General features: G+C 48.4%; 1 protein-coding gene across 4 annotated transcripts in view; it reads right to left on the bottom strand.

Annotated features, from left to right (window-relative positions):
- The window catches only part of ZNF541 (zinc finger protein 541), a 32,423-nt gene extending 8,605 nt beyond the window's left edge, over positions 1–23,818 (bottom strand). The window contains exons 1-13 of one of the 4 annotated variants that reach the window (XM_072966766.1): positions 23,759–23,818; positions 22,467–22,619; positions 15,962–16,366; positions 13,735–13,978; positions 10,165–11,998; positions 8,282–8,340; positions 7,874–8,033; positions 7,498–7,671; positions 6,271–6,595; positions 3,085–3,148; positions 2,307–2,449; positions 1,824–1,927; positions 556–631 (exon numbers count right to left, since the gene is read on the bottom strand). In XM_072966766.1, the coding sequence (XP_072822867.1) occupies positions 556–631; positions 1,824–1,927; positions 2,307–2,449; positions 3,085–3,148; positions 6,271–6,595; positions 7,498–7,671; positions 7,874–8,033; positions 8,282–8,340; positions 10,165–11,998; positions 13,735–13,978; positions 15,962–16,268 (3,490 nt within the window). In that variant the 5' untranslated portion in view covers positions 16,269–16,366; positions 22,467–22,619; positions 23,759–23,818. Of the gene's footprint in view, positions 1–555; positions 632–1,823; positions 1,928–2,306; positions 2,450–3,084; positions 3,149–6,270; positions 6,596–7,497; positions 7,672–7,873; positions 8,034–8,281; positions 8,341–10,164; positions 11,999–13,734; positions 13,979–15,961; positions 16,367–22,466; positions 22,620–22,739; positions 23,342–23,647; positions 23,696–23,758 lie in introns of those variants that run through there. The other 3 variants (XM_072966765.1, XM_072966764.1, XM_072966767.1) reach the window with 3 other exon arrangements.
- Between the last annotated feature and the right edge of the window lie 819 nt (positions 23,819–24,637).

Below are 24,637 nucleotides of genomic sequence, written 5' to 3'. Positions count from 1 at the left end.
TGTTGTGGAAAGAGCCAAGCGGGGAAGGACGTTTCTCCTCCTGGGACCACAGCCGTGGCTGAAGTGCAGTCTCCCCTCCTTTTTCGAGCTGCCACTGCTGAGCATCAATTATGCCAAGATTTCTGCTACACCCCTTATTTACCTTATTTCGTACAATATTCACAAAGACCTTGCAGGTAGGAGCTATTAGCATCCCTACTTTACAGATGCAGCAACTGAGGCTTCTACTGGTTAACAGGCTTGCCCAGGGTAAGAGGGGGCCCCAGGCTGCCTGACTCTGAGGCTGGCGTACCCAGCCGCTGACCCTGAGCCTGCCCCTACCTCTCCCTGGCATCTTTCTCCCGGCTGGGCAGAGACCATGGGGACACCACGGGAAAACGGGAAGGTAGGCTCCAACTGAGGCCCCCTGGAGGGGACAGGCCCTTCTGGGAAGGCAGGTGAAGGCCCCAGGAGAATTCGAGAGGCACAAGCAGAGCTTGCCATTGAAACTGACTGGTTCACAGGGGTCTCATGCAGGCCAATCCCTAACGATACCAGCAGCCCGGCTCCAGTCACCTGTGTAGCGGTAGTCGGCGAGAGGGTGAGTCCGCAGCTTCTGGGGTCCTTGGAGTAAGAGAGTCTCCAGGGCGACCTGGGACAAGAGAAGGAGCAGGCTACTCGTGGAGGGAGGGGAGGGGAGCCCTGCTTCTATTCTTTCATTCATTTGGAAAACACCTGCATCCCTCCCGAAGGCCTTCCCTGCCCCAGGGCCATTCAAGGTTGATCAATGGTCGGCCACCGGCTGGGCACCGGTTACCTGGTTACCTGCTGGGGAACATGTTGCCTACAGCACTAAGCACACTGCTGAGCACAGCTGACAGTGTCTTTTTTCATAACAAGATCTTCTTGATGAAGGAAACAGCGTGTGGACTTAACTCTGGCACAAGCTTATTTTTTCAAGGAGCAGCACTTGGAGCAGCCCTGCCCTTGTCTTGCTCTCTTCTAAATTCTTCATAGCACTAATTATTATCTACCACTTTAAAAAAAACCCACATTTCCTGTTTTACTCTTGTAAAATGGAAGCCCTGCAAAGAGAGGGCTTTTGTTGTAATTGCCAGCTTAACCCCAGTCAGGACTGGCTATGGAATCTGCTGGGCCCAGAGCGAGATGGAAACGCAGGGCCCCTTGCTCCAAAATTATTGAGAACTTTAAGATGGCGGCAGCAGAGCATTAAACCAACAGTGGGCCCCTCGCCCGGCCCCAGCCCGATGCCATGACACTATCAGGTACTCAGGAGGACCCAGTAACTGTGTGGCGATTACTCTGCCGAACACTCGCCACGTGCCAGCCACAGCCTCTCAGCTGGAGAAAAAGCCCCAGGTGGCACTGACTCTTGGGTATCTTAACTCGGGAGATGTGACTTCCTCCCCCACAACAGAGTCAGACTTTAATATTTTCTAAACCTCAGGATTGTGAGGAGGGTCCTTGAAGGAGGCAGAAGCATTTCTGTTGCATCAGAGGTTTTCATACACTGGTTTTAATCAAAAAGTTAAAGTTCAATTTAAAAAAAAAACAGATTAATGCAGGGCCTGAGTTGGTTCTACTGGCTCCCCTCCCCAGCAGTGCTGAGAAATCTTGGAGGAGACCTGGTGCTGTTTCTGTGCAGATAAATAACTGATTAACTGAGCCCATATGTGTGCACTTCCTCTACATTCACAAGGACAGCAGCAACCCCAGGGCCACCCCCACACAGAAGACACATCGTGTGTAACCAGAGCCCCTGCCCCAGGAGAGCAGGGAGCTTCCCGCGGCTCCTCTGTGCCCAGCCCTTGCCTCCACCTTACCTGAATGTTGCCCTGGGCTTCGTGCAGGCAATGCAGAGTGAGCTCCAGGTTGGTGCCCCCGCCCGGCATCACGCTGGAGCAGGCCACATTGCAGAGCTCAGTCACTGTTTCCAGCAAGCAGCCGGGCAGAGGGGGAGGGAGAGGAGACGCAGAGGTCAGCACGTGCCCGGGAGGGGACCTCCCCGACAGCACTGTCGCCCTCACATCTCTGTTAAAAGCAGGCTGAGGGAAAGATGGACCAGGAGGAAGGCAGAAGCCCTGCTCCTGGCACCTGCCCTGGACAGCCTGGCCTGCTGCTGTGTGAAAGCAGAGGTGAGGACAAAGGACCGCAGCTCAGGAGAAGGACTCTCGGGCTGAAGGCTACCTCTGCACCTCGCCCCCACCCTGGGGACACTGCTTCTTGGTCAAGGTGAGAACTGGGAGGAGAAACTCCTTGGAGATGGAGAAAGGCCCTTGGGAATTTGGCCCCAAAGTCTCAGCCACCTCTGTCCTGCGTTTCGGGATTGGTCATCACATCTCCCCATGGCTTCCAGACCAGAGAAGCTATGTGCTCATCGATTCCAGCCAGCGATCTGTCCTGGAGCTCTGGGATCTCAGCCTGAAACCGGCTTCCTATGTTGATGTGTCTGAAATGAGGCCACACACACGGACATACAAGACATACATGTGGGACTGAGATGGGAAGTAAAATAGAAGTGTGCGGGATGCCCTGCTCTCGGGCCACAGCCCTGCTCTGTGGAAACCCTCCGCCATCTCTCTGACACGTGGAGTGTTCGTCACCCCGAGAGACAAGCGCAGGCATTCCAGAAACCTCTCGAAGGATATTGCCTTCCTTCCTCCGATTCTTCAACACCAGATTTCTGGCCTCAGGTGTCTCTCTTAGGGTCTAGTATGAGGGGTATGTGCTGATACCTGGCATGCTTCTACATCCAAGGTCACATCCATCTAGACACAGTCCATGGATACTCAAGAGTCTTGCACTGTGCCATCACCAATTCTACCTAGAACCCCAGGGTGCTAGGCATTCTGTCCTCATGGGCCCAAATGTGGTATGTCTGGACAGAAGGAACACTGGGGAACTTCCCACATCTACCCAGAGAAACCCACCATTTCTCTTCTAGAGAGGCTCTGTATCTAGACCTGATCTTCCTGTGACCCTTGGGAAAAGGCACCCTGGGAAAAACCGACATTGGAATGTAAGGAGGGTCAAAGCATCTCCACTTTGGAAGGACCCTCAGGTTCTAAGTCTGCTCCAACTCACGGTTCAATGCTGATCTTGGTGTCGTCCTTCACCACACAGATGCCAAAAGAGCCTTCCACTTGATCTAGGAAACACACAAAGAACAGCCTCAAGAAGACTGGCTAGAAGTGACCTAAGAGGCCCTTTCTGCTTGCCTTCCACGGCAGCTGAAAGCAGGCTCTTTAAGATTGCATGGTATGGAGTTTCCTCAAAAATTAAAAATAGAACTACCATATGATCCAGCAATCTCACTCCTGGGTATTTATTCAAGAGAATTGAAATCAAGGCCTCAGAAAGATATCTCAACTCCCATATTCACTACAGCACTATTCACAATAGCCAAGATATGGAAACAACGTAAATGTCCACTGACAAATAAATGCATAAAGGCAATGTGGTATAAACACCCAATGGAATACTATTTAGCTTTAAAAAAGGAAATTATGCAACATGCAACAACATGGATGAATACTGGGGACATTATACCAAGTGAAATGAGCCAGTCACAGAAAGAGAAATACTGCATGATTTCACTTACATAAAAGTACCTAAAGTAGTCAAATTCATATAATCAAAGAGCTGAATAGGGGTTGCCAGGGGCTAGGGGAGTGGGAAATGGAAAGTTACTAATCAATGGGAATAAAGTTTCAGTTAAGCAAGAAGAATAAGCTCTAGAGATCTGCTGTGTAACACTGTACCTATAGTCAACAATAAGGTACTGCACACTTAAATATTTATTCAGAAGGTAAACTGCAGGTTAATTATTCATATCAAAATAAAATAAAATAAAATAAAATAATTGCGTGGAAGGGGAATAAGACAACTGAAAATGTAGAGTAAGGAACTTGGCAAAGCAACAAATTAACTGATAAAAATTATTTATAAAAATAGTACGTTAAAGTCTCTAGAAGTTGTCCTAAAGGCATACAGCATTTTAATAAGTACTCATTCAAGAAAACCTACTAAATCTTGGTAATAACAGTGGGAGTCTGTGGCATTAGAGCCATGGACCACTCCCTTATCCACCTAGCCCCCAGCTCTGTGTAACAGAACTCTACCCAGGTACATGCAGCCAAGGAGATGCCAGCTCCTTTTCCCCCCTCAGCTCCCATGCTTAAAGAATTATAGGAAGATAAAATAAAAATTTCTCATCAAAGAGAGAATATCATTAAGAGACAGAAATCAAAAAAAAAAAAAAAGAACCAAAAGTAAATTCTGGGGTTAAAAAAGGTACAATAACCAAAATAAGGCTTAACAGTAGATTTGCGCTGGCAGGAGAAATGATCAGCAAACTTGAAGATAGATCAATGAAGACTATGAAATCTAAAGAACAGAGAGAAAAAAGAATAAAGGAAAATGAAGAGAGCCTCAGAGACATGTGGGATGTCATTAACTGCAGTAATATACGTGTAATGGGAGCACCAGAAACAGAGGGAAAAGGGACAGAAAAATATTTAAATTATTAATGGCTGAAAAGTTCCCCAATTTGATGAAAAACAATATATATATAGACAAGAAGCTCTATAAACTCCAAGAAGGATAAACACAAAGAGCTATACATCCAGACACATCATAGAAAAAATGTTGAAAACCAAAGGTAAAGATTAGATCTTGAAAGCAAAAAGAGAAACACAACTTGTTACATACAAGAGTTCCCCAGTAAGATGAACAGCTGACTTCTCATCAGAAATGATGGAAGTCAGCAGGCAGTGGGACAACATACAAACTGCTGAAAGTAAAAGTACTGTCAGCCAAGTATCTCATATCCAGCAAATTATCTTTCAAAAATGAAAGTATAATAAAGATATGCCCAGATAAATAAAAATTGAGAAAATCCGTTGCTAGCAGACCTGTCTTATGAGAAATAGTAAGGCAGCCACAAAAAGGAATGAAGTTCTGATACATCCTGCAACATGGATGAAACCTAAAAACATTACGCTAAGTAAAAGAAAGCACTTGTAAAGGACCACACACTGTATGATTACACTTATGTGAAACACTCAGAGCAGCCGAATCTATGGAGACAGAAAGTAGATTAGTGATGATTAGGCTAGGGGGTGGGGAGAGCGGAAAGAAGTGACTGCTAATATCTTCTTTTGGGAATGATGGAAATATCTGAAAATTGAAGGTAGTGGTGGTTGCACAGCTCTGTGAATATACTAAAAAAATTACATTATATACTTTAAAGGGATAAACTGTATGCTGTGTGAATTATATCTCCCTAATAAAAATAAATACTAAAGAACATTCTTCAGACTGAAAGCAAATGACATCAGATAGTAACCTGAATACAAACCAAAAAAAAAAAAGAAAAGCCCTGGTACATATAATTATATGGGCAACTATAAAAATAAGCATGATTGCATATCTTAATTGACTTAAAAAGCAATTGCATAAAACAGTATACGTTGTGGGCCTATAACATATAGAAACATAGGTGATAGTAACAAGGAGCAGAACTGCACTGTAGCAAACAAATCACATCCCAGACAGTAACTCAAACCATAAGAATACGTGAAGAGATCAGAAATGGTAAATGAGAAGGTTAATACAACAAACTCTATAAATTATGCTTGCTTTCCTTTATTCTCTCAGGTTTTTGTTTTACAAGGATGAAACTTGAAAACATAATTCTAAACTAAGACACTGGACACAAAAAAAGTCACATACAGTCTGAGTCCAATTATATGAAATGTCCAGAATAGGCAGACCTACAGAGAGCAAAAGTACACTGGTAGACTGGTGGCTGCCCAGGGTTGAGGAGCTGGGGGCTAGGGGCATGTGCACAACTACTCATGGATACAGTGCACCTTCTGGGGGTGATGAAAATGTTCTAAAATTAGACTGTGTGATGGATACACAACCCTGTGAATATACTGAAAAACACTGTACATTTTAAATGGATGGTTCACATGGTGTGTGAATTACATCTCAATAAAGCTGTTTTAAAGATTACTTGAAAAGGCAGGCAGGAGGGTGGTTAGGCCAAATGGCCTCTATTTTCTTCATGGCTATCAAATTACAAGCACCTAGAAGGCTGCTGGTCCCAGATGGTCCTGGGATACTTCTGAACAGAAATGGTACCCAAGACCAGACCCAGGCAAACGCCAGAGAGAATGCTGGACCAAAAGCTACAAGAGGGAGTGGACCCAGCCCGCCGCTGGCCCCCCGAGGTGGTCAGAGATGGCAAGCCCCATCCTCACTCACCAAGCATGGTGCTGATGAGCCTGTCAGGACCGGCCTGAGCAGATGTGGAACAGAGGGTGTTGAAATACAGACCAGACCCCTCCCGGATGGGGCTGAGCATTGGGGGCGGCGTGTAGGGAGAGCACTGGAACAGTCCCTTTAGGAGGCGGTCCACCAGGAACACGGGAGAGCGCAGGCAGCTCTGGTGGCATCCTCCAGGGCCAGGCTCCCCACACGTGGAGGGTGGAGGAGGGACGAACAAGGCCTTGGGCTGGGGGCGCTTCTTCCGCTTTCTGTGTTGGCTGCTCTCCTTGCTGTCTCTCTCTTCCCTGTCCTTCTCTTGTCCCTGGACAAGAAGAGACTTCAGAACCACAGCGGGTCACCTGAGGTCACCTGCCCCACAGCTCAGTCTTCAAGATGGCATGAGAGTGGGAAAGGGGTACTGACCAGAGACACACACCCAGCATGTCTGCACCCAGAGCCCCCAGCAGAGGAAGCAGAGCAGGGCCACCATGCTTGAGCCAGACCCTAGACCCGAAGTAGGGCGACAGTCAAGGTCAGAGCCTTCTCTTGCACCCAACACCTGCAAGGAGGGCCCTCACTCAGAGCATTTTGGAAACCATGTCAGTTGTTAAAATGACTGGCACTTAAAAGAGTGGGGGCCAGAGATGCAGTGCAACAGTATGACAAAAGGAAAAGCTGTTCCCCTCAAAATGACAGCAGCTCCTGTGGGACAAACAATGGGATCGTGTGCCCTGTCCCTGAGCCCAGCATGAACGTCTCCAGGTGGGGTCTTCCATTATGGCTTGAACTTACTATGCTCTCTCAGCTCCATGAAATCTCCCCTCCTCTCTGTCCATCTTACTCTTTCTCAGCCTCCAGGACTCAGCTCCACTACCGCCTCCTCCAGGAAGTCCTCCTTGACCTCCTCAGGCTCTGGCGCCCCCATGGGGCTCCCACAGCTTTCTTCCCCCACAAAGCCCACACCGGGTTGGCACTGTCTGGGGATGGGTCTATCTACTCCGCTGGACTGGGAGCCCCAGGAGACAGAGGTGGGACTGTTGTGGTTGTTTTAGTGTCCCCAGCATGGCCCAGCACAGAGCCAGACACAGGATGTTCAGAGGAGGTTGAATGAATGAATGATCATGCAAACGAAGCTCTTCTGGGGTCAGGATTTTCTGAGGTATTTGGTCTAGGCTTTTTCCATACTTCGCATGGGCAGGACTGGTGGGACCGACCAGCACCCACCTTGGCCGTGTTCCCTGGGGGGCGGTTCATTGGTGCCACAGGCCCTGACACAGGGACCACCAGAGGGGTTGCAGTCATGTTGTCCAAGGACTTCCTGGCTCCCGGCGGACTATGCTCTTCCCCCTCTGGCCTCAGCACCTGTCTTGGCGGCTTGCAAAACTCCATGCCAAACACCTACACACAGAGAAGAGACAGCCCTTTATGAGGAACAGTAGGCAGGGAGCAAAGAGCCCCTCCAGAGTAGCAGGGCCCTGACTCCTGCCCCCCAGCCCCACCCCCAGTCTTCCCTCAGGAGGACATCTCCGTCCTGAGATGTCACTCCTCCGCAGTCTGTTGGAAACCCGGTGAGCACAGAACCCCTTTCCTGCCCCTTCACCTGCTGCTCCTGCTTCCCTCGAGGTGACGGCCACTGGTCACTGTGAAAACACATGTGGCTGCTCAGCCCTTTCTCTGTATAAAACATCTGGCTGCAATTCTTGCAGATGTAAGTGCCCCTTGGCTCTGCCCAGTCTGCAGGGCCCCCACTGTGCTGGTTGCTGCAGGGAGACATGTCAGGAGGGAAGAATGGGAGAATGAGACTTCATCCCTGAACACTGACCACTGACCACTCTCCATGAAGCTGAAGAAATGGAGACGATCCCCTGATTCTCCACAGCCTGGGGCAGGCCCCTTCACAAGGGAAGCATCTGGAGCTCATTCACCCAGGCCAGCATGCTAAGACCACCAGAGGACCCCTGAAGGGTTGAGCTTCTCAGTGAGGGCAGGAAGGGGCTTCTGAACTTACCATCCACCTGCCATGTTCTCCTCCTTCATCGGATAGGGGAGCCGGTAGATGTTTCCACCCTGAAGATGAAAATACATCCAAGCCAACATGTCAGAAATGAGGCGTGAGAGAAAACAGAGAAAGACAAGTGATACCATATGATATCACTTATATGTGGAATCTAAAAAAATGGCACAAATGGACTTATTTACAAAACAGAAACAGACTTAAAGACATAGAAAACAAACTTACAGTTACCAAAGGGGAAAGGGAGGGAGCAATAAATTACGAGTTTGAGATTAGCAGATACAAACTACCATATACAAAATAGATAACAAAGTCCTACTGTGTAACACAGGGAAACATATTCAGTAGCTTGTAATAACCTATAATGAAAAAGAACATGAAAAATAATATATAGAGGTGGGTATAGCTCAGTGGTAGAGTGCATATTTAGCATGCACAAGGTCCTGGGTTCAGTCCCCAGTACCTCTATATAAAATATATATATACATATTATATATATATTTTATATGTATACACACACCCATTTATATATGTATAACTGAATCACTGTGCTGTACACCTAAAACTAACACAACACTGTAAATCAACTACACTTCAATTACAGAAACAACAACAAACAAGTGTTGGTGAGGATGTGGAGAAAATGGAGCCCTCATACACTTCGGGTGCGAAAATAATATGTTGCAGCTCTTTGGAAAAGTTTGGCAGTTCCTCAAACACGTAAACAGAGAGAGTTACCCACTGATTCAGAAGTTCTATTCCTAGGTTATTTCCTAAGAGAAATGAAAACATATGTCCAAACAAAAACTTGTACACAAATGTTCATAGCAGAGTTATCACACTGGCCAAGAAGTTAAAACAATCCAATGTCCATTAACTGATGAATGGATAAACAAAATGTGCTATATTCATACGACAGGTGATTACTCAGCCACAAAAAGGAATGATCCACTTTACGACATGGATGAATTTGGAAAACATCATGCTAAGTAAAAGAAGCCTAGACATGAAGGCCATGCTGTATATGATCCCAATTATATGAAGTGTCCAGAATCAGCAAATTCATGAAGCTAGAAGGGAGATTCACGGTTGCCAGGGGCTGGGAGTTATGGAGTGATCAGGGGTGACAACTAAGGTGTGGGTTTTTTGGGGGGGCAATGAAAATGTTCTGGCAAATGGTAGTGATGGGTAAGAAAACTTGTAAATATACTAAAACTTGGACGGTAGTACACTTTAAAACAGTGAAAGAGATGATACGTGAAAGCTGTTTTAAAAAAGGTGGGGGGGGAGAAAAAGAGGAGAAGGGGGATGCAACTGTGGTGTGACAGAAAGGATGCTGGGCTTCAGCGCATCACGAGAGAAGTGGCTGGGCTCTCAGTACCCAGGACCTTGTGGGCACGATGCGGGAGGGACCCAACCCATGCTCCAAGAGGGCAGATCGGCGCCAGACGTGCAGCAGGGGCCAAGTCGGACTTGTGGACCCGTGACTCACAACCAGAAAGGACACAGCATCTCACACAGGAATATTAAGGGAGAAAGAGCTCTACCTTGATATCCTCTGAAGAACTGAAGGAGGCAAATCCAAAAGGAAGTGAAAGGTAGGAAGAAAGCAAGCAGAAAACATTTAGTTTAGGAGAAACAAGATGACACAAAGCATCTCTGACAACTCTGAAGCCCTCGTTCTGCTTTGTGTGTGAAAGGCGGTGGAGATGGGAGGAACCACAGCCTCTCTGAACCCTCGTTCCCTCCACTGTAAAACTGCATCTGAGAATTCACTGAGATTAAATAAGGTGCCTAGACCAATAAGAGACATGGAAACAAGTAACGACAAGGCTCTGCTCCCGTATGGCCAGGTCCCTTGAGAGGGGCTCTGGTACCTGGATCCTGTTGAATATTGTCAGCTTGGACTTGGAGTCCTGCGGGGGATCTGCTGGAGGCCCGGCTGACGAGAAGGAGGCCATGGCTACCTGGCTCGGAGAAGCTGTGCAGCACATATCCATCTTCACCTTCTCCTTCCGGAAGCCTGAGAAGCGCTGTGCCCTAGAGTTGCTGGAGAAGAGCCTGTAGCCTCTGCCCCGGGAACAGACTGAGCTCTTTTCACCTTTTGTGGCCCCAGAAGTCGTGCCATTCTCAGCCTGGGCCTGCTTCCCAGGGAGCTGGGCTCCAGGTGGCTCATCCCTTCCTAATTGGGTCTGCCGAGGGCCCCCAGGGGAAAAAATGTCCCCCAGGTCCAAGGTCCCTTTCGCAGATCTCAACTGCTTGGCCAGAGAGGAGATGTCTGGATTCCCGGGAGGGTCCAGGGATGATGTTGTGATGGCTGGCGGAGTAGCAGCCACTTTTGGCCCTCCCTTTGAGTCCCGGCTCCTGCTGCTGGGGGAGGCCTCTCTGGGGAAAGTGGATGTGGATTTTCTCCTGCGGGCTGGGGATCCCTCTGGCTCCGGGCTCATGGGGCCAGCATGGAGAGAGTCAACAGTGGGTGTTAGAGGCAGGGGCTGCTGTGGCCATGTCCCCTGCAGCGACTTCAGGGCAGCCTGCTTGCCGTCAGGCATGGGGAGCTGGGAGGTGGCGGCTGCCACCTGGGCGTGGGAGAAGATCCGCTGGGACTTGGTGATCATCTGGAACACTTGCATCTGCTCGTGGCTCACCAGAGACTCCTGCGACTTCAGGAAGAGCTGCCGGAAGAGCGGCGTGGCATCCGATGAGAGGCCACTCGGCTTCTGGATGTCCTGGAGGCCCGACTCCCCAGGGTTCTGCCGCGAGAAGGAATCGCAGTCAAACTTGCTCTTCTTGGAAGCCCAGGACTCATGTTCCCCGCTGGCATATCTGGGGTCGCCTGAGGCCTCCCCAGGCGCCTTCAGGAGTGCAGGAGGGAAGGGCAGTGCATCCTCCAGACCAGTGCCCAAGCTGGGTGAGGACTCCCCCATGGGTGAGGCGCTGCTGAGCCCAGGGCCTGGCTCAGAGCCCTCCCGAGACGGCACTGCAGGAGGCTTGTGGACAGGAAACATGTTGTTCCCTTTGTTCTTAGGGCAGCCTGGCAGGTTCCGAAGCCACTGGAAATTGTGGCTTGAAGTCTGGGAACCAGCAGGGACTGTCTGGCCTCGGAACAGAGGCAGGCAGGTGGGCAGGGGACCACCCTCAGGCCAGCCCTCCAGGGAGGAAGGGAGCTGGAGCAGCGGGTCAGGGCCGTTGTTCTCTGCTGCCCTTGAGTGGATGGCTGTGAACACATCAGCAGTGGGCTCCTTCCGTGGGGGCTGAGGCTCCTCAGGAACCTCAGGGCCCGGGACTCCTGGGACTGCCAGGGTGCCCGCCGGGGCGCAGGAGGAGGACCTGGATGAGGGCGGGCAGGAACAGGCAGTGCTTCTCCCCTCGCCAATGTCTGGGGCCGGCCCGGGAGAAGGGAGCTTCTGGTGGACGATGCTGTTCACGATGCAGCGCAGGAGGTCTCGGCTGGGCAAGAGGGAGCTGGGGGACCTGGCTTCTGGGGGCACCAGGGACCGCAGGCCCCCGGGTGTGGGCTGGCCAGCCGCCTCGTGGGTGTGGGGCGAGTCCCCGCAGGCCTCCTCCTCTGGGGGGGCCTCCTTCAGGATGCACAGGCCGTGCTGCACCTCGTAGTGCCGGCGCAGGGAGCGGTAGTCGCAGTAGCTCTTGCTGCAGCCCTGCTCGATGCACACGAAGGGCTTGGTCTTCTGGTGGGTGAGCATGTGTCCGGTCCTGCAATCACATGAGAGGAGGAGGTCAGCGGGGGTCTTGGCTTCATTCTTCCACCGTAGGACCCTAAGCGTGTTCCCAGGGGCAGTGGTACAGCAACACCACAGTTCAGAAACTGCACGCAGCACCACGAGGGAACACTCATGTGGCCCCTGCTGCGGTCAAGCCACTGGGGAGGGGTGCTCCTTCCATCCTCCTCAAGCAAACCCCTTATCTGAGGAAAAGATAACTGGGGAGTCAAGTCTGAGTTCCCCAAAGTGGGTTCCCAAGGAACACCATTCTCCAGAGTTGCTCCCTGGGTACTTGGGCTCAGCCCACAAGTAAGTTTTGAAAAAACACAGTTTGCTTCTCGGAGGTTCATGGTAGCAAAATGAAAAGCCACATAGTTGATAAAGACACATCTGTTTAACTTTTGAAATCTCTCAAACTTATTTGAGCACAGAATCATTTCTTCAAATAGCCCCTTTTAGCATCCCTGAGAATCAGAGTTCTGGGCATGCACCTGAGGGAGTGCTAACTTGGGGACGATTCTTCCTTTAACAAAGGAGCCTTGCTCTTCCCATAGGATTCCTCTAGATAGCTACCTGGAACCCCCCCACCACAAACAAACAAACAAACAAACAAAACCCCCCCCCAAAAACCACATGCCCAATCAGTAAAAATTTTCTAGAAAACAGCCAAATATGGCTATAATTTCTGTAATTATAAATGAATACGAACATATATCATATTTATATCACATTTAATATCTACTTAATATATCATAAATACAAACAAAAGAGTAATTCACATTTTGGGTTCCCAGCAGTCCTACTCTGGACAGTTCTAATAAATGTAGTACAATAAATAACAAAACCCTTCCCCAGAGGTAGACCCTTGGTTTCTATCTGAGGGAAGAGAATGCATTAGGAGACCCGCTTTTTAGTCCTGTTACCAACTTGTGACATGAGCAAATTAATTCCTATCCATGGGCTGGGGATAAAGAGGAGAGGATAAAATGGAAGCAGTTTCCATCAGAACCCTCTGTAAAGGCTGAGAGCGCTGTAGAAATGCAAGGGGTGGTCCTCCCCTACCTGCAGATCTCTTGGTTTGAAAAACCTGTCTCCTTCCTCACTAGCAAGAAAAGCTTATTATTTCTAAAACGTGAAGAACAGAGGGAATTCTGCTCCCAACCCTTATAATGGGCTTGCTTTTTAAAATCAGGAGTTAAAAAAAAAGAAAAAACCAAGAGTTAAAAAGGGGGAGTTCTGAAAAGGGAGAAAAAAGTAAAACTACACTGCTATGTAATAGAAACAGGTGTTTCAGGACCCCTTTTGCCCCAGTGTTACCCCAACACATATTCCTCATGGAGCGCAGATCCCTCCTCCTCAGACACCCACCAGGGCCTCCGGACACTTCTCTACAGAGTTAGCCCACTCCCTCCACGACAAGATTGCCTCTGGAGGGAGTCGCCACGTGTCTTTAACCACCAAGGTCCTGTATGCAAATGGCAGCGGCGCCCTCCTCCCTGGTGTGAACGTGGAGGCTGGGAAGAGCCAGGTCCAGGGCAGCGTGGGACCTGCCCCAGGAACCCTGGTGGTGTGAGACATGGAGTCTGCATCCAAGCACAGGCCACAGGCCCCTGGGGAACCCAAAAGAGGAAAGGGGGCAGGGGGACGGGAGGAGAGGAAAAGGACACGGGCGCATGTCCCCTCCCCGCCAACCCCAGACAGACGTGTCCTGACCAGACTCCTACATACAGGTGGTCCTGCCTCTTAAAGGCCTTGCTGCAGATTTTGCAGATGTGTTTCCTCTCCTGGCTGTGCGTCAGGTAGTGCTTGCTCAGAGAACTGGCGCTGCTGAACACCTTGCCGCAGAGGCTGCAGTCCAGAAGCGGGTTCTGAGGGGAGCCGTGCTGCCGCCTGCCTTTCCTCGTGCTCCCACTGCTGGCCCTGCCACCTTCGTCAGCCTCTTTCAGCACCTTGAGCATCCCGAGCCCCAGGTCTAAACACAGGGAGGAAGCATAGGTTACAGGCATCTAGGGACATTGCAGAGCGCGGCCAGAGAACTCTGCACTCTTAGAGCCCCTGTGGACCTGGGAAGAGCCGGCCAAGAACCCTCACTCCAACTGTAGCAGCTTCATTCACAGAGAGAACAAGGCTTCAGACCAGGCACCTGGGAGAAGGGACCCTGGTCAGGCCATGCCTGCAGGGCAGCACCCAGTCTTGGTGCCACACTCGGGGTGGCGGGGTGGCGAGGGGGGGGGCTACCAGGACAGAGTGACCATGACGGGCAGGGCTTTCTGACTATACCATCCATGGCACTCTCAGAAGCACAATCCAGAAATATAATCCAAAACTTTAGAAAAGCATAAATCCTTTCTCCCAGCCAATTCCACTTCGGGTCTTTTGATTAAGGAAATTAACGCAGATCTGTAGAAAGAGTTAGTGGCAAGCAAGTGAACTGCAGCACCATTTTTCTTGGTGCAATGTGAGAACCACCTAATATCTGACACAAGGGCACGCGGGTGCCTGCGTTCTGGTTCCGATGGCCTACAGTCTAAGCATTTAAGATAAAACTGTAGAAAAACATCAGATGACGTGAAAGGGTGTTCGTGCTATATCGTTACATGAGAGACAAGCAGACTGGAAAAACAGAAATGATCTGGTCTTTAAAACAGAAAAATAAATTTGAACAGAAATCAAATGGCGAGAATGGGATTGACTGGTAGGATTATGGATCATTTTGGCTTTCCTCTTATTGCAGATCTGAATTTTCCATGTTTCTGTACTCCCTGGGTAAATGATAAAAGGTATTTCCACAAATCCTGTCCTCTGAGGGGCAGGGGAAGGGACTGGGAATGGGCAGGTGGGAGAGGGGAGATGTCTGCAAATATCTGAAAGGCCAGTGTGTGGAGGAGGGAGCAGACTGCCTCAGTTGTGTTACAAGGGCCAGAGCTAGATCTGGTGAATGAAGAGTAAAGACAAGTTGATTTCAAACCACTAGAAATGGAAGGGCCAAGGACACAAGGCCTCTGCAGGCCCGCTGCTGTGTTCTCAGCTCCCGGAATTCCCGTTCAGGCTAATGGCTTATCTACATCGTACACGGGCCGGGGGCCTCAGAAGATTTTCATTCTAGCAAGTGTTCAGGACATTTCTTGAGCTGCCTTATCCCAACTGACACTAACGTTTGCTCTGCAGGGCCAGTTCAGATGGGGCCTGCCACGCGTGCGGTGTGATTATAAATATCAAAGAACTCTTCCTGGTCAGCCTACCTAAGAAGCTTGCCTGAGAACCTATGAAGCAGGGGAAAGACAAAAATCAAATTTATCCTGTAGGGGAAGCCTGAAGGCAAACCAAAGATTTAATCAAGGTCTTTATTCCATTAATTCTCCCTTTGCTCCTCTGCTGCAGAAGAGAAGGACTTAGACCTGAATCAATGGACTGTCTGAAATTAATTCTAACAATGTTGGTAAAAATCACTCTCATCTGTCCAATGCTTTATAGTCTGTGAAGTGCTTTTACATTCATTTCTTCTTTTGCTTCTTATAGCAGTCACTCTGGGGGGAAATCAGAGTGGGTGTTACTATCCCACTTCACAGATGGAGACACCGAGGCTGAGGAAGCTTAGACAACCAAGGAGCAAGTGGACAGGACTCCAGTTCATTCTGGACATGGGAAAAGAGTGTCTGAGATGTGGTGATGGGTGGGAGCATCTCCCATCAACTACTCAAAGGTCTGCCCACCCAACACACGAGATCGGGACAACCCCAAACATTCATGTTTCTCAACATTATTCCCCAGGATCAGTGTTCAGCTTCCCTGACTAGGAAGTTGGGAACAATTCCCAAGTAGGAAAAAAGGGACTGTTCCCTATTTACCTGTGGGAGAAAAACGTTCTTAACCAATCCGTGCACACTCAACCCCTCACTGGCCACAGGAACTTTCAAACGCCCGCCAGGCCCTGGACCCGGGTGGACAGCCTCACCTTGAACGGAGGTCTGAGATTCCGGGTCTGTGTACTCCTCCAGCAGCTTCATGGAGTCACTGTCCTTCCCCGAGTACAGGGACAGGGTGTCCAAGTTGTCCTCCAGTGCCTCACTGGGCACGTCGGGCGCTGGAAGGCTGGGGTCCAAGTCCAAGCCACTCAGGCCAGCGTAGAGCAGGTCTCGTGTGCTGGGACCCAGATCCCGGTTGAGAGTGTCGCTGCAGTTGAGCCCCTGGCTCTCGGAAAACGAAGGGAGGTGCATCTCTGATGGAACGGCGCCCTCGTCCCCAAGGCTGTACTGGTCCATGGCTCTCCACTGCCAGGTCTGGGCCAAGAGCTACTCTCTAGACAAGCAAGGCTGTGTAGGAAGTCAGGGAGGAGAGAGCTCTTGCTAGTGTCTAATTCCTGAGAACAAACGAGGAGGAATCACGATTATGAGATGGTAACACACACGGTGGATGAAGAGTGGACTTGGAATACAAACAGACCTGTGCTGGGGTCTGCTCTCTGCCATTTAACAGCCATGTGACCTTGGACAAGTCACTGAAGCTCCATAAGCCCCGGCTTCCCCACCTGTAAATTGAGCATGTGAGTTCCCCCATCATAATACTGTTGTCAGGAATAAATGAAAGGATTTTGGCAATATGATGGACTGAACTCACCTCTTTCTCCAACTATAGACACACAAAAATAGGAGAAAAGACCATTTTTAATACATAGCCAAGCTCAGGAGACAGGTAACATCCCAAGTGCTGCAAAGACTGTGAGTTGTTTTTTGGTCTAGACTTTTAAGGAAATCTCTGTCAAATCGCTAGCTGACAACTAAGCTGACAGAAGAGACTTCACTGACCACACATGACAAAAAAATACAGTCTTTACGAAGATAGCTTTGAAGAGTCACTCAACAAACAATGACAACCCACAGTGGGCAACAGCAAAGCCTGGGGTCAGGGGTGAGAATCTGATTCCCTGAGTCACCACATTATAACATTCAAAGTGTCCAGTTTTTTCAACAACAAAAATTACGATGCATGCAAACAAAGTACAGAGAAGATCATCCATTCCATATAAATGCCTCAAACAATAGGCAGCCCTTTTCCATCTGGCTTCTTTCACAAAGCTCAGCATTTTCAAGGTAAATCGCCACTGGGGCACAAAGCACCACTTCACTCCCTGTCACAGATGATTGCTGTTCCACTGTCCGGATAGAGCATGTTTTCTTCATCTGTTCACCTGTTGATGGGTATCTGGGTTGTTTCCATTCTGGGCTACTGTGAATAACTCTGTCCACATTTAACAAACACTTGATGACTCACTGATAACAAATCCAGCGGATCCTAGAGTAACTGGAGTTTGGGCCTAGTTTCCCAGGCTGTAGGTTTCTACTGTTTCTAAACACTTCATGTTGACATGCAATGGAACAGCTGTGCCCTCAACATCTGAGTTTTACATTATGAGTCTACCTGGGTGTCTGTGTAAGCTCCCTACTGAGGGAGCTCAAATTAAAGCTGAATGCAGGTCTGAAATCCTGTCCAGATCTCGGGGACCCAAGTGAGTTTCAGAATTCAGAATCTAGGGGATAGAGAAAGGTACATCAATGCACATGCCACACTGCAGGTAACCCCTGTGGGTCCAGGGCAGCACCTGGTGACCAAATCATTATTTGCATCGACACCCTTGACAACTCAGAGTAAATGGAATAGATACAGTCTGTAAATGGCAACATGTTAAGTTCAGGTTGGGCCACCAAGTGAGGTTTGAGACACCTCAGGATTCTCAGAGCTTTAGGAGATTCTAAATTGCAGACAAGGGAATGCAGATTATAGATGTTTATACTCTGAGGCAAGACGAATTTCTCTGCCAATTCTGAAGTTTCCTCTACCATACTGCTATGAAATGTTCTTGGCACTCCAAGGGGAAGAGAACCCATCTCCTTCATCGCCGAGTAATAAAAACAAGCTAATAGTATAAAACATTAAGCGTTATTTAAAAGAAACAGAGAGCAGTATTTTATAAAGTAAGATCTTAAGCATTTTCTCCTGCTCAGGGATCACACTGAGCGATTTATGTGCATGAATTCACTCACTCCTCACAACCCAGAGACTGGTTCTATTACTTCCATTTTGCAGAGAAGAAAAGGGACTCTAAGAGGGTAAATCATTTGTCCAAAGTCATAGAGCCACAGGTAGCTGAACTAGATTCTAAACTCAAATATTTTGACTTTAGAGCTTGTATTCTTACTCTCTGCCCAATATTGATTTTCTATAAATTAAACTGTAGATTGCACTGCACCAATTACACTAGAAAACACAAAAGGTGCCAGGTGGGGATGGGGTGGGAGACTGAATGTCTCTGGATTCCCCCAAATGCCAAACTACCCACCTTCCGACATAACCTCCCACTGTCCATAGAACAAACTGGTCTAGCGACAACCTCGGACAGGCAACCCGGAAGCCCAGAGGTCATGCTTTGACATTTACATCATTTTCCAGACAGTAAAGCAACCCCCATCCCCCGCCAACCAATATTGAATGCGCTCTTGTTCTGTCCACAGATACACTCAATTCAACAAGTTTTAGCGCCTTCTAGGTACAGAGCTCCCTGCTAGTCCCCACAGGGCAGGGTTTCTGGTCCCTTGGAAACTTGGAGACATTCCCAAGCACTCAACTACTCTTTCCAAGAACTCTGTAATACTGTGTTTTCATTTTGAGAACAACCTAAAGAAGATCTGTATATCTGGATTACTGGATTACCACCTTCTAACCCAGCACAACTACCACTTGCTTTCAATGCCTGAGGCATGTTTATAATTTCACTAATGCCACTAATGCTGAATAGGAAAGGGCTTTAATTGCCACAGGCTAGTGAGAAGAGGATAGAGATGGATTTAGCTCATGATAATGCTTTTGGGCTCAACTAAAGCCTACAGACATCATGGTACAAGTGGAGATTTTGCTGCAGTTCAAACAGAAAAGGGATGGGAGATCTGAGACACCACAGAGCCTGCTAAATCCAAAAGTGCCCAGTGGGGCAGTCTGCAAAGTATCTGTTTCAAGGAAGCAGTTAAGTTTCAGCAAAACTGCATCCCTCTCATTAAGTTAATATTTGTAATTTGAGTTACATTTGTTTGGTTGCTTTATTTGCCTTCAGTTTGCACACTGATTTCGGCTTTATGGTGGCACAAGAGCTGTAAGCTTTAGGAACTGAAGCCTCATTTTATCATCATTTAGGCCTTGTTTACCAGTTGAAAAAATAATTTAAGTCAACACTGGGGATCCAAAGCAATATTATTTTTTTCTTCTAAAATAGGCCATCATTCCACGACTGGTAGGGGTAGAAGGAGAAAGGGATTCTTCTAAGAAATGCTGCAACCTCTCAGGAAAGTAACCTACCATATGCTTCTAGGCCACAGCAATAAATCCACAATTAGGTAAATAGTATTTACTGCAGCACTGTTTGAAGGGAAGGAAGGGAACAATCTGAAAGTCTACCTAGTCTACAAAGATATTTTATTTTGTCTGCAGTAAATTTCATTATTTTTCAATTGGTTATCAAGTGGAAAAATCTGTCAGAGTTCTTTTGGCCAGCCCATCACTGTCCAAAAGAACTTTCTGTGCTGGAGGAAATGTTCTTCATCTGCACCGTCTAATGATAGCCACTCGCCACATGTGGCTGATGAGCAGCTAGAAATGCAGCTGGTGCAACCGACAAGCTAAATTTTTTATTTTATTTAATTTTAATTAAATTTAAATTTACAGAGCTGCTAGTAGCTACCACATTGGACACTGCATTGAAATAAGCTTTTCCAACTTCTATTTAAATATCTGGGAGGAAAGATCGGATAATCTGTCAACACTGAGTCCAAGAAACAACACTGGCTGGAGCTTAGAAGCCACAGCTGCCTTCAGACACAGCATGCGTGCTCCAGTTTGCCACAGTCCCCACCACTCCCTAATTTCTCCCACCTTCCCACCTCACTCATTTATATGCCGTACAGGACCTGGAATATTTATGACCCTTATTTGTGCGGTTTCCCTGGACCACTTTTTCTTTATTCAGCTTTACCAAATGAAACCCTTCAAAATCAGGCCTAAATGCCCCCCTCCACTATAGAGAATACACTCAACATAACTAAGATTCTGAGATTATTTCTCCTTTCTCTGAACTCGGAAAAGCACTTGTCTGACAACCACTTAACTCTTATCCCAAATGACCTCAGACTTCAACGATCTTTCAGGCTCTTCTATTCCCCCCAGACTAGAAGTTCTGAGAGGACGGAGACTCTGCCTTATATGTGTGTACTTCTCACAGCATCCTGCCTGGCACAGAACTCTGATCACAGAAGGCTCCCAGTGTCCCTTCATTGATGAGTGACAGGATTCCATTGTGCCACCTCTCGTCCTCTTTGAAAAGCCCCAACCTGTTGGTCTGTCAGCCTCTACCCCCTACTCCCAGCTCCAAGCACCTCCATTCCCTCTCTGTTACCCAGGAGAGCGCAATCATGTCTCAATACAACCATCAGGTTGTTGGGAGCTGGGAGACAGAAGAGACTTGCAGCTTTTACCCTTGATATGCAAATTCTTTCCTTATTTCCCACTCCAAGCATTTTTGCTAACTATACTCCTGTTTTGTTTGACCTACACAATTGGTTTAGTTGCCAGCATTTTTTTAATGGGGAGATTTCAACTAGGTATATGAATTTCTGACTTCCCTTGAAAATTATTAAGATTTAATGTTTCCTAAGAATTAACAAAAGGACAGAGAGGGGGACAATGGATATCCCTGGATAGGGCCATGGCCTCCAGTTCCCAGAGTCCTCACTTATCCTCCTGCCTGACTCCATAATCATCACCATTATAATAGCAAGCACTGACCAAAGCTTTATCATATTCCAGGGACTACTGCAACCACTTGTATATTGTTTCACTTAATTCCTACAACATTCCTTTGAGGCATATACTATATTATTAACCCTATGTTATGGATGAGGCAAATAAAGGCCAGAGAAATTATATTAATTTGCCCAAAATCAAGGTTAGGATTCAACCCCAGGAAGTCTGACCTCAAAGCCCTCACACTTGACCACTCCACTATGCTAGGATTCCATGCTGGAGATGGGGACTCCTGTCCTACACCTGGCACCTACATCCTTAAGTTGAACAATCAGAGAAGATTCCTCCTCTAGCCATGTAACCAATACATAAGTTTAGCCAGAAGGTTAACTCATTTCCTCTGATCACTCATTTAAAAAGCCGATTTTAAAGCTTACATTGGAAAAGGGAGAGACACAGAGAAATCAGAAGGCTATGATTGAACTTTCCAGAGAAAATTCTTACAGAGAATTAACTAAATGGGGAAAAGAGGCATCTAAGTTTCTCACTCCACAAGCTGGTCTTAGCAGACAAATGCTGATAAGGATTAAAATCTAGAAAGCAGTTTTCATAGCGAGGACTCCTGCGGTCCTCAAGAGTCTTTCAGGGAGTCCTGGAGGTCAAAATCATTTTCATGATAATATTTAGGTGTTATCTGCCTTTCTCATTCTCAGTGAAGCTTACCAGGAGCTACAGGACTTATCTCAAAAGGCTGAATGCAGAAGCAGATTTTAGACTCCAGATGACTCCGAACATGAAAACCAATACCACTATTCTCATTCAATGTTTTGTTTTCTGAAATGTTAAATTTTTACAAATGTCAACTATGTTAATATACAGTGGGTTTACTATTGCTATTTTTAAATGAATTAATAAAAATTTTAAAAAGTTATTAGTTTAAACTTCTAATACAGCAAAATTTCAGCAGATATAGTTCATATGCACAAAAACTCTATGGGGTCTTCAATAATTTTTAAGTGGTAAAGGGCTCCTAAGATGAAAAAGTTTGAGAACTGCTGCTCTGAAGAGACAAAGTCCAGCATGGATGCATACACCCAAACACGTGTGTATTTGTGTAGGTCTGTGTAACTCAAACCCCCAAATTCCAAGCTGGTGGCCAGCAAACATGTTTTGTAAGGACTCCACACTGTCTTTATAGTTATTAAATTTGTTGTCAACATTTAAAGATCACAAGGTTTCACATAAAGACAGTGTTCTGGTTTCTTCTCAGAAAAAGAAAAAGTTCTGCCAACACTGCCCTGGCATTTCCACTTGGCCATTTCCACTGGCTGGCATCACTTATATGGGGACCACAGTCTTTGGTTGGCCACACTCTGGGCCCTTCCCTGTCCATCCCCTAAAGGTATCTAAGTTGCTGAGCTAGAGAAGAGAAAAATATTTCTTTGCAATAAATAATGAAATACATCAATTTAATAAATGTTTGTATTCATCCAAAGCAGTCAACATGTACAATAAATAACCCTTTTCCTTATCTGACTTCCCAAAGTTGCAACTTGTAATGGACTCACCATTTGGTAGAGACCCTTGGATGGATTAGAAACCCTTCTGAGAAAGCAAGGAGCCCATTTGACAAAGTAGAAGTCCTTGGATAAGTGCAAAGGGAAGAAACTCACCAGAAGAAGAGCAAGTAAATGAAATTCCAGGCAACAAGAGGGCCCAGTTTAGTCTCCACAAGGAAAGGGGTTCAGGTGACAGTCAGATCATTGGAAATTTCCTTCTTGAACGCTGGACAGTAAATTCAGGATGCTCATCCAACTTCTTTTGCCCTGAAAGCAGGTAGTGGAAAGGAAGAGGCAGTCAGAACTTGGCATACCGAAGAAGCTAGGACACAGGTTGTAAAACTGGGGGAGATGGGCAATTTTTGGAAGAAGAAAGCAATACTAAACTGGGGAGCTCTAGGAAGAAAAAGGGGTCCTGATGTTAAAGGAGTTATTTTTCCTTTCCTTATTTCCCCCGCTGGGCAGGAGCCTGAAGAGTTTTGCTGGGAGAAGCCTAATTGTGGTAGACCTAGTGGTGAAAAGGGATTTTTGTTGGAGAGTTGGGGAAGAGGGTTGGAAAAATAAATATTAGACAGGAGAGAAAATGGAAGGACTGAATTGTTATCGGTGGAAAGCTATTCAGAAAAGGCGACTTTTGGTGAAAAGAAAGAATTTTTGTTGGAAAGTGATCCGGAATGGAGGAAAACTCTGGGAAAGAGAGAGTAATTTTTTTTTTTTTTTGCTAGAGGAAGTTCCTAAAAGGAGCGGGAGGGGCAAAATCAAAGAATAGCGGCGAGATTTTTGTTTTTGCTGGAAGATCCTAAAAAGAAACAAATCTGGGGCCCCTAAAGCAGGACTATTCAAGAGGAAAAAGAATTTTTAGCACAAGGGGCCTGGAAGCCAAGGACGAATGCAAGGCCGAGATGCAGAAAGTGCGGAGGTCGGGTAGGGCCCGCGGCGCGAGCTGGGGAGCTGAGAGGGGGCAGTTGGGGCCTGGGGGGGTGGGGTAGGAAAGAAAAGGGGGTGCAGTGGGCCAGGGGCTTCTGAGGAGAGTCTTCTCCAAGGGGGAAGTGGCTGCGGGGGTGCAGAAGGGCCCAGAGCTGTTGAGGTGCAGAAGGTGCGTGCGCGACGCAGGGTGAGGGGTGCCCGCCGTGCCTGCTGCGCTCCTCTAAAGGGAGATGGGGCCCCCTAAAAAATAAATATATAAATGAATTAGATTTTAAAAGGGGGAGGGGTTGAAGAATGAGGAAGGGGCGGGAAGGGGCGGGATAGGGAGGAAGGGGAAGGGGACAGGGGTAGCAGCAACCGGGTTTTACCCGCCCCCGGGGGCTCGCGCGCCGGGCCTCGCGCCTCGCGGGCCTCCCAGCGGCCCCCCGCCTCTGGGCGCGCACGCGCAGCCGGGTCCATCCCCGGAGCGCCCCGCTCACCCACGGTGAGGGTGCGCGTGCGCGGCCGTGGGCCGCCTCGCGCCTCCCCGAGCGGCCTCGCGCTCGCCTCGCGCCGCCCAGGCCCCTGGCGCGTGCGGCCTGGCCGCGCAGTTTCGGCGACTATTCGGCCGCCGCTGAGGGGCGGGGCCACGAGAGGGGCGGGGCTTGGCGCGGTCAGGTGACCAGAGGCTGGCGGGAAAGGAGGCGGTTGGTCGCCATTTTGGGTGGAGGGCGGTTGGGGGCGGCAGAGTGTGGAGGTGCAGCAGGAAAGGGTCTGCGGGGGGAGGGGCTGACCCCCCCCCCCACGACCCACACCCGGAGGCCGAGGGTCTGGCTTCTTTGGCCATTGTTCCTTCAGGGCGGCGTTAGAACGCAGCACGGGGAACTCCGGCTTCCTGCGGGCGGCTCTGAGCTGCAGTCTCCCGCGGTGGCGGGTTATGAGAGCAGGGGCTGCTCTCGCAGGACCGTGGGGCCCATCGAGGACCACCAGTGCTCTTGAGGAGGCCGCGGCGGAGGCAGAGGCCACCGAGACCTGCCTTGCAGTGGGGATGGGAAGGTGTGGGGCTGGAGAAGCACAAAGCAGGACGCGATCTGCTCCGCCTTTCTTTGGGCAAACCCTGAGCCATGTATGGGTCGGGTTCTGTGCTGAGCTGTGATGCAGGACAGATGGAAACCGGGGAGAGCAATGGCCCGGGGGTGCTGACTGGCCAAGACATTTGAACCCTGGAACAATTTAGCCAGAGAACTGATTCCTTGGAAACCACGTATTGAAAACCTAGGGAGACAGAAGGCAGATTCGTGGTTGCCTGGGAGTGGGAATGGGGATCGACTGTAAACCAGAACGAGGGGTCTGATTGGGATGATGGAAACATTCTGAAA

This window comes from Vicugna pacos, chromosome 9 (assembly GCF_048564905.1).
Source record: "Vicugna pacos chromosome 9, VicPac4, whole genome shotgun sequence".
Taxonomy (NCBI): domain Eukaryota; kingdom Metazoa; phylum Chordata; class Mammalia; order Artiodactyla; family Camelidae; genus Vicugna; species Vicugna pacos.
This window is presented reverse-complemented; position numbering and strand designations above follow the sequence as displayed.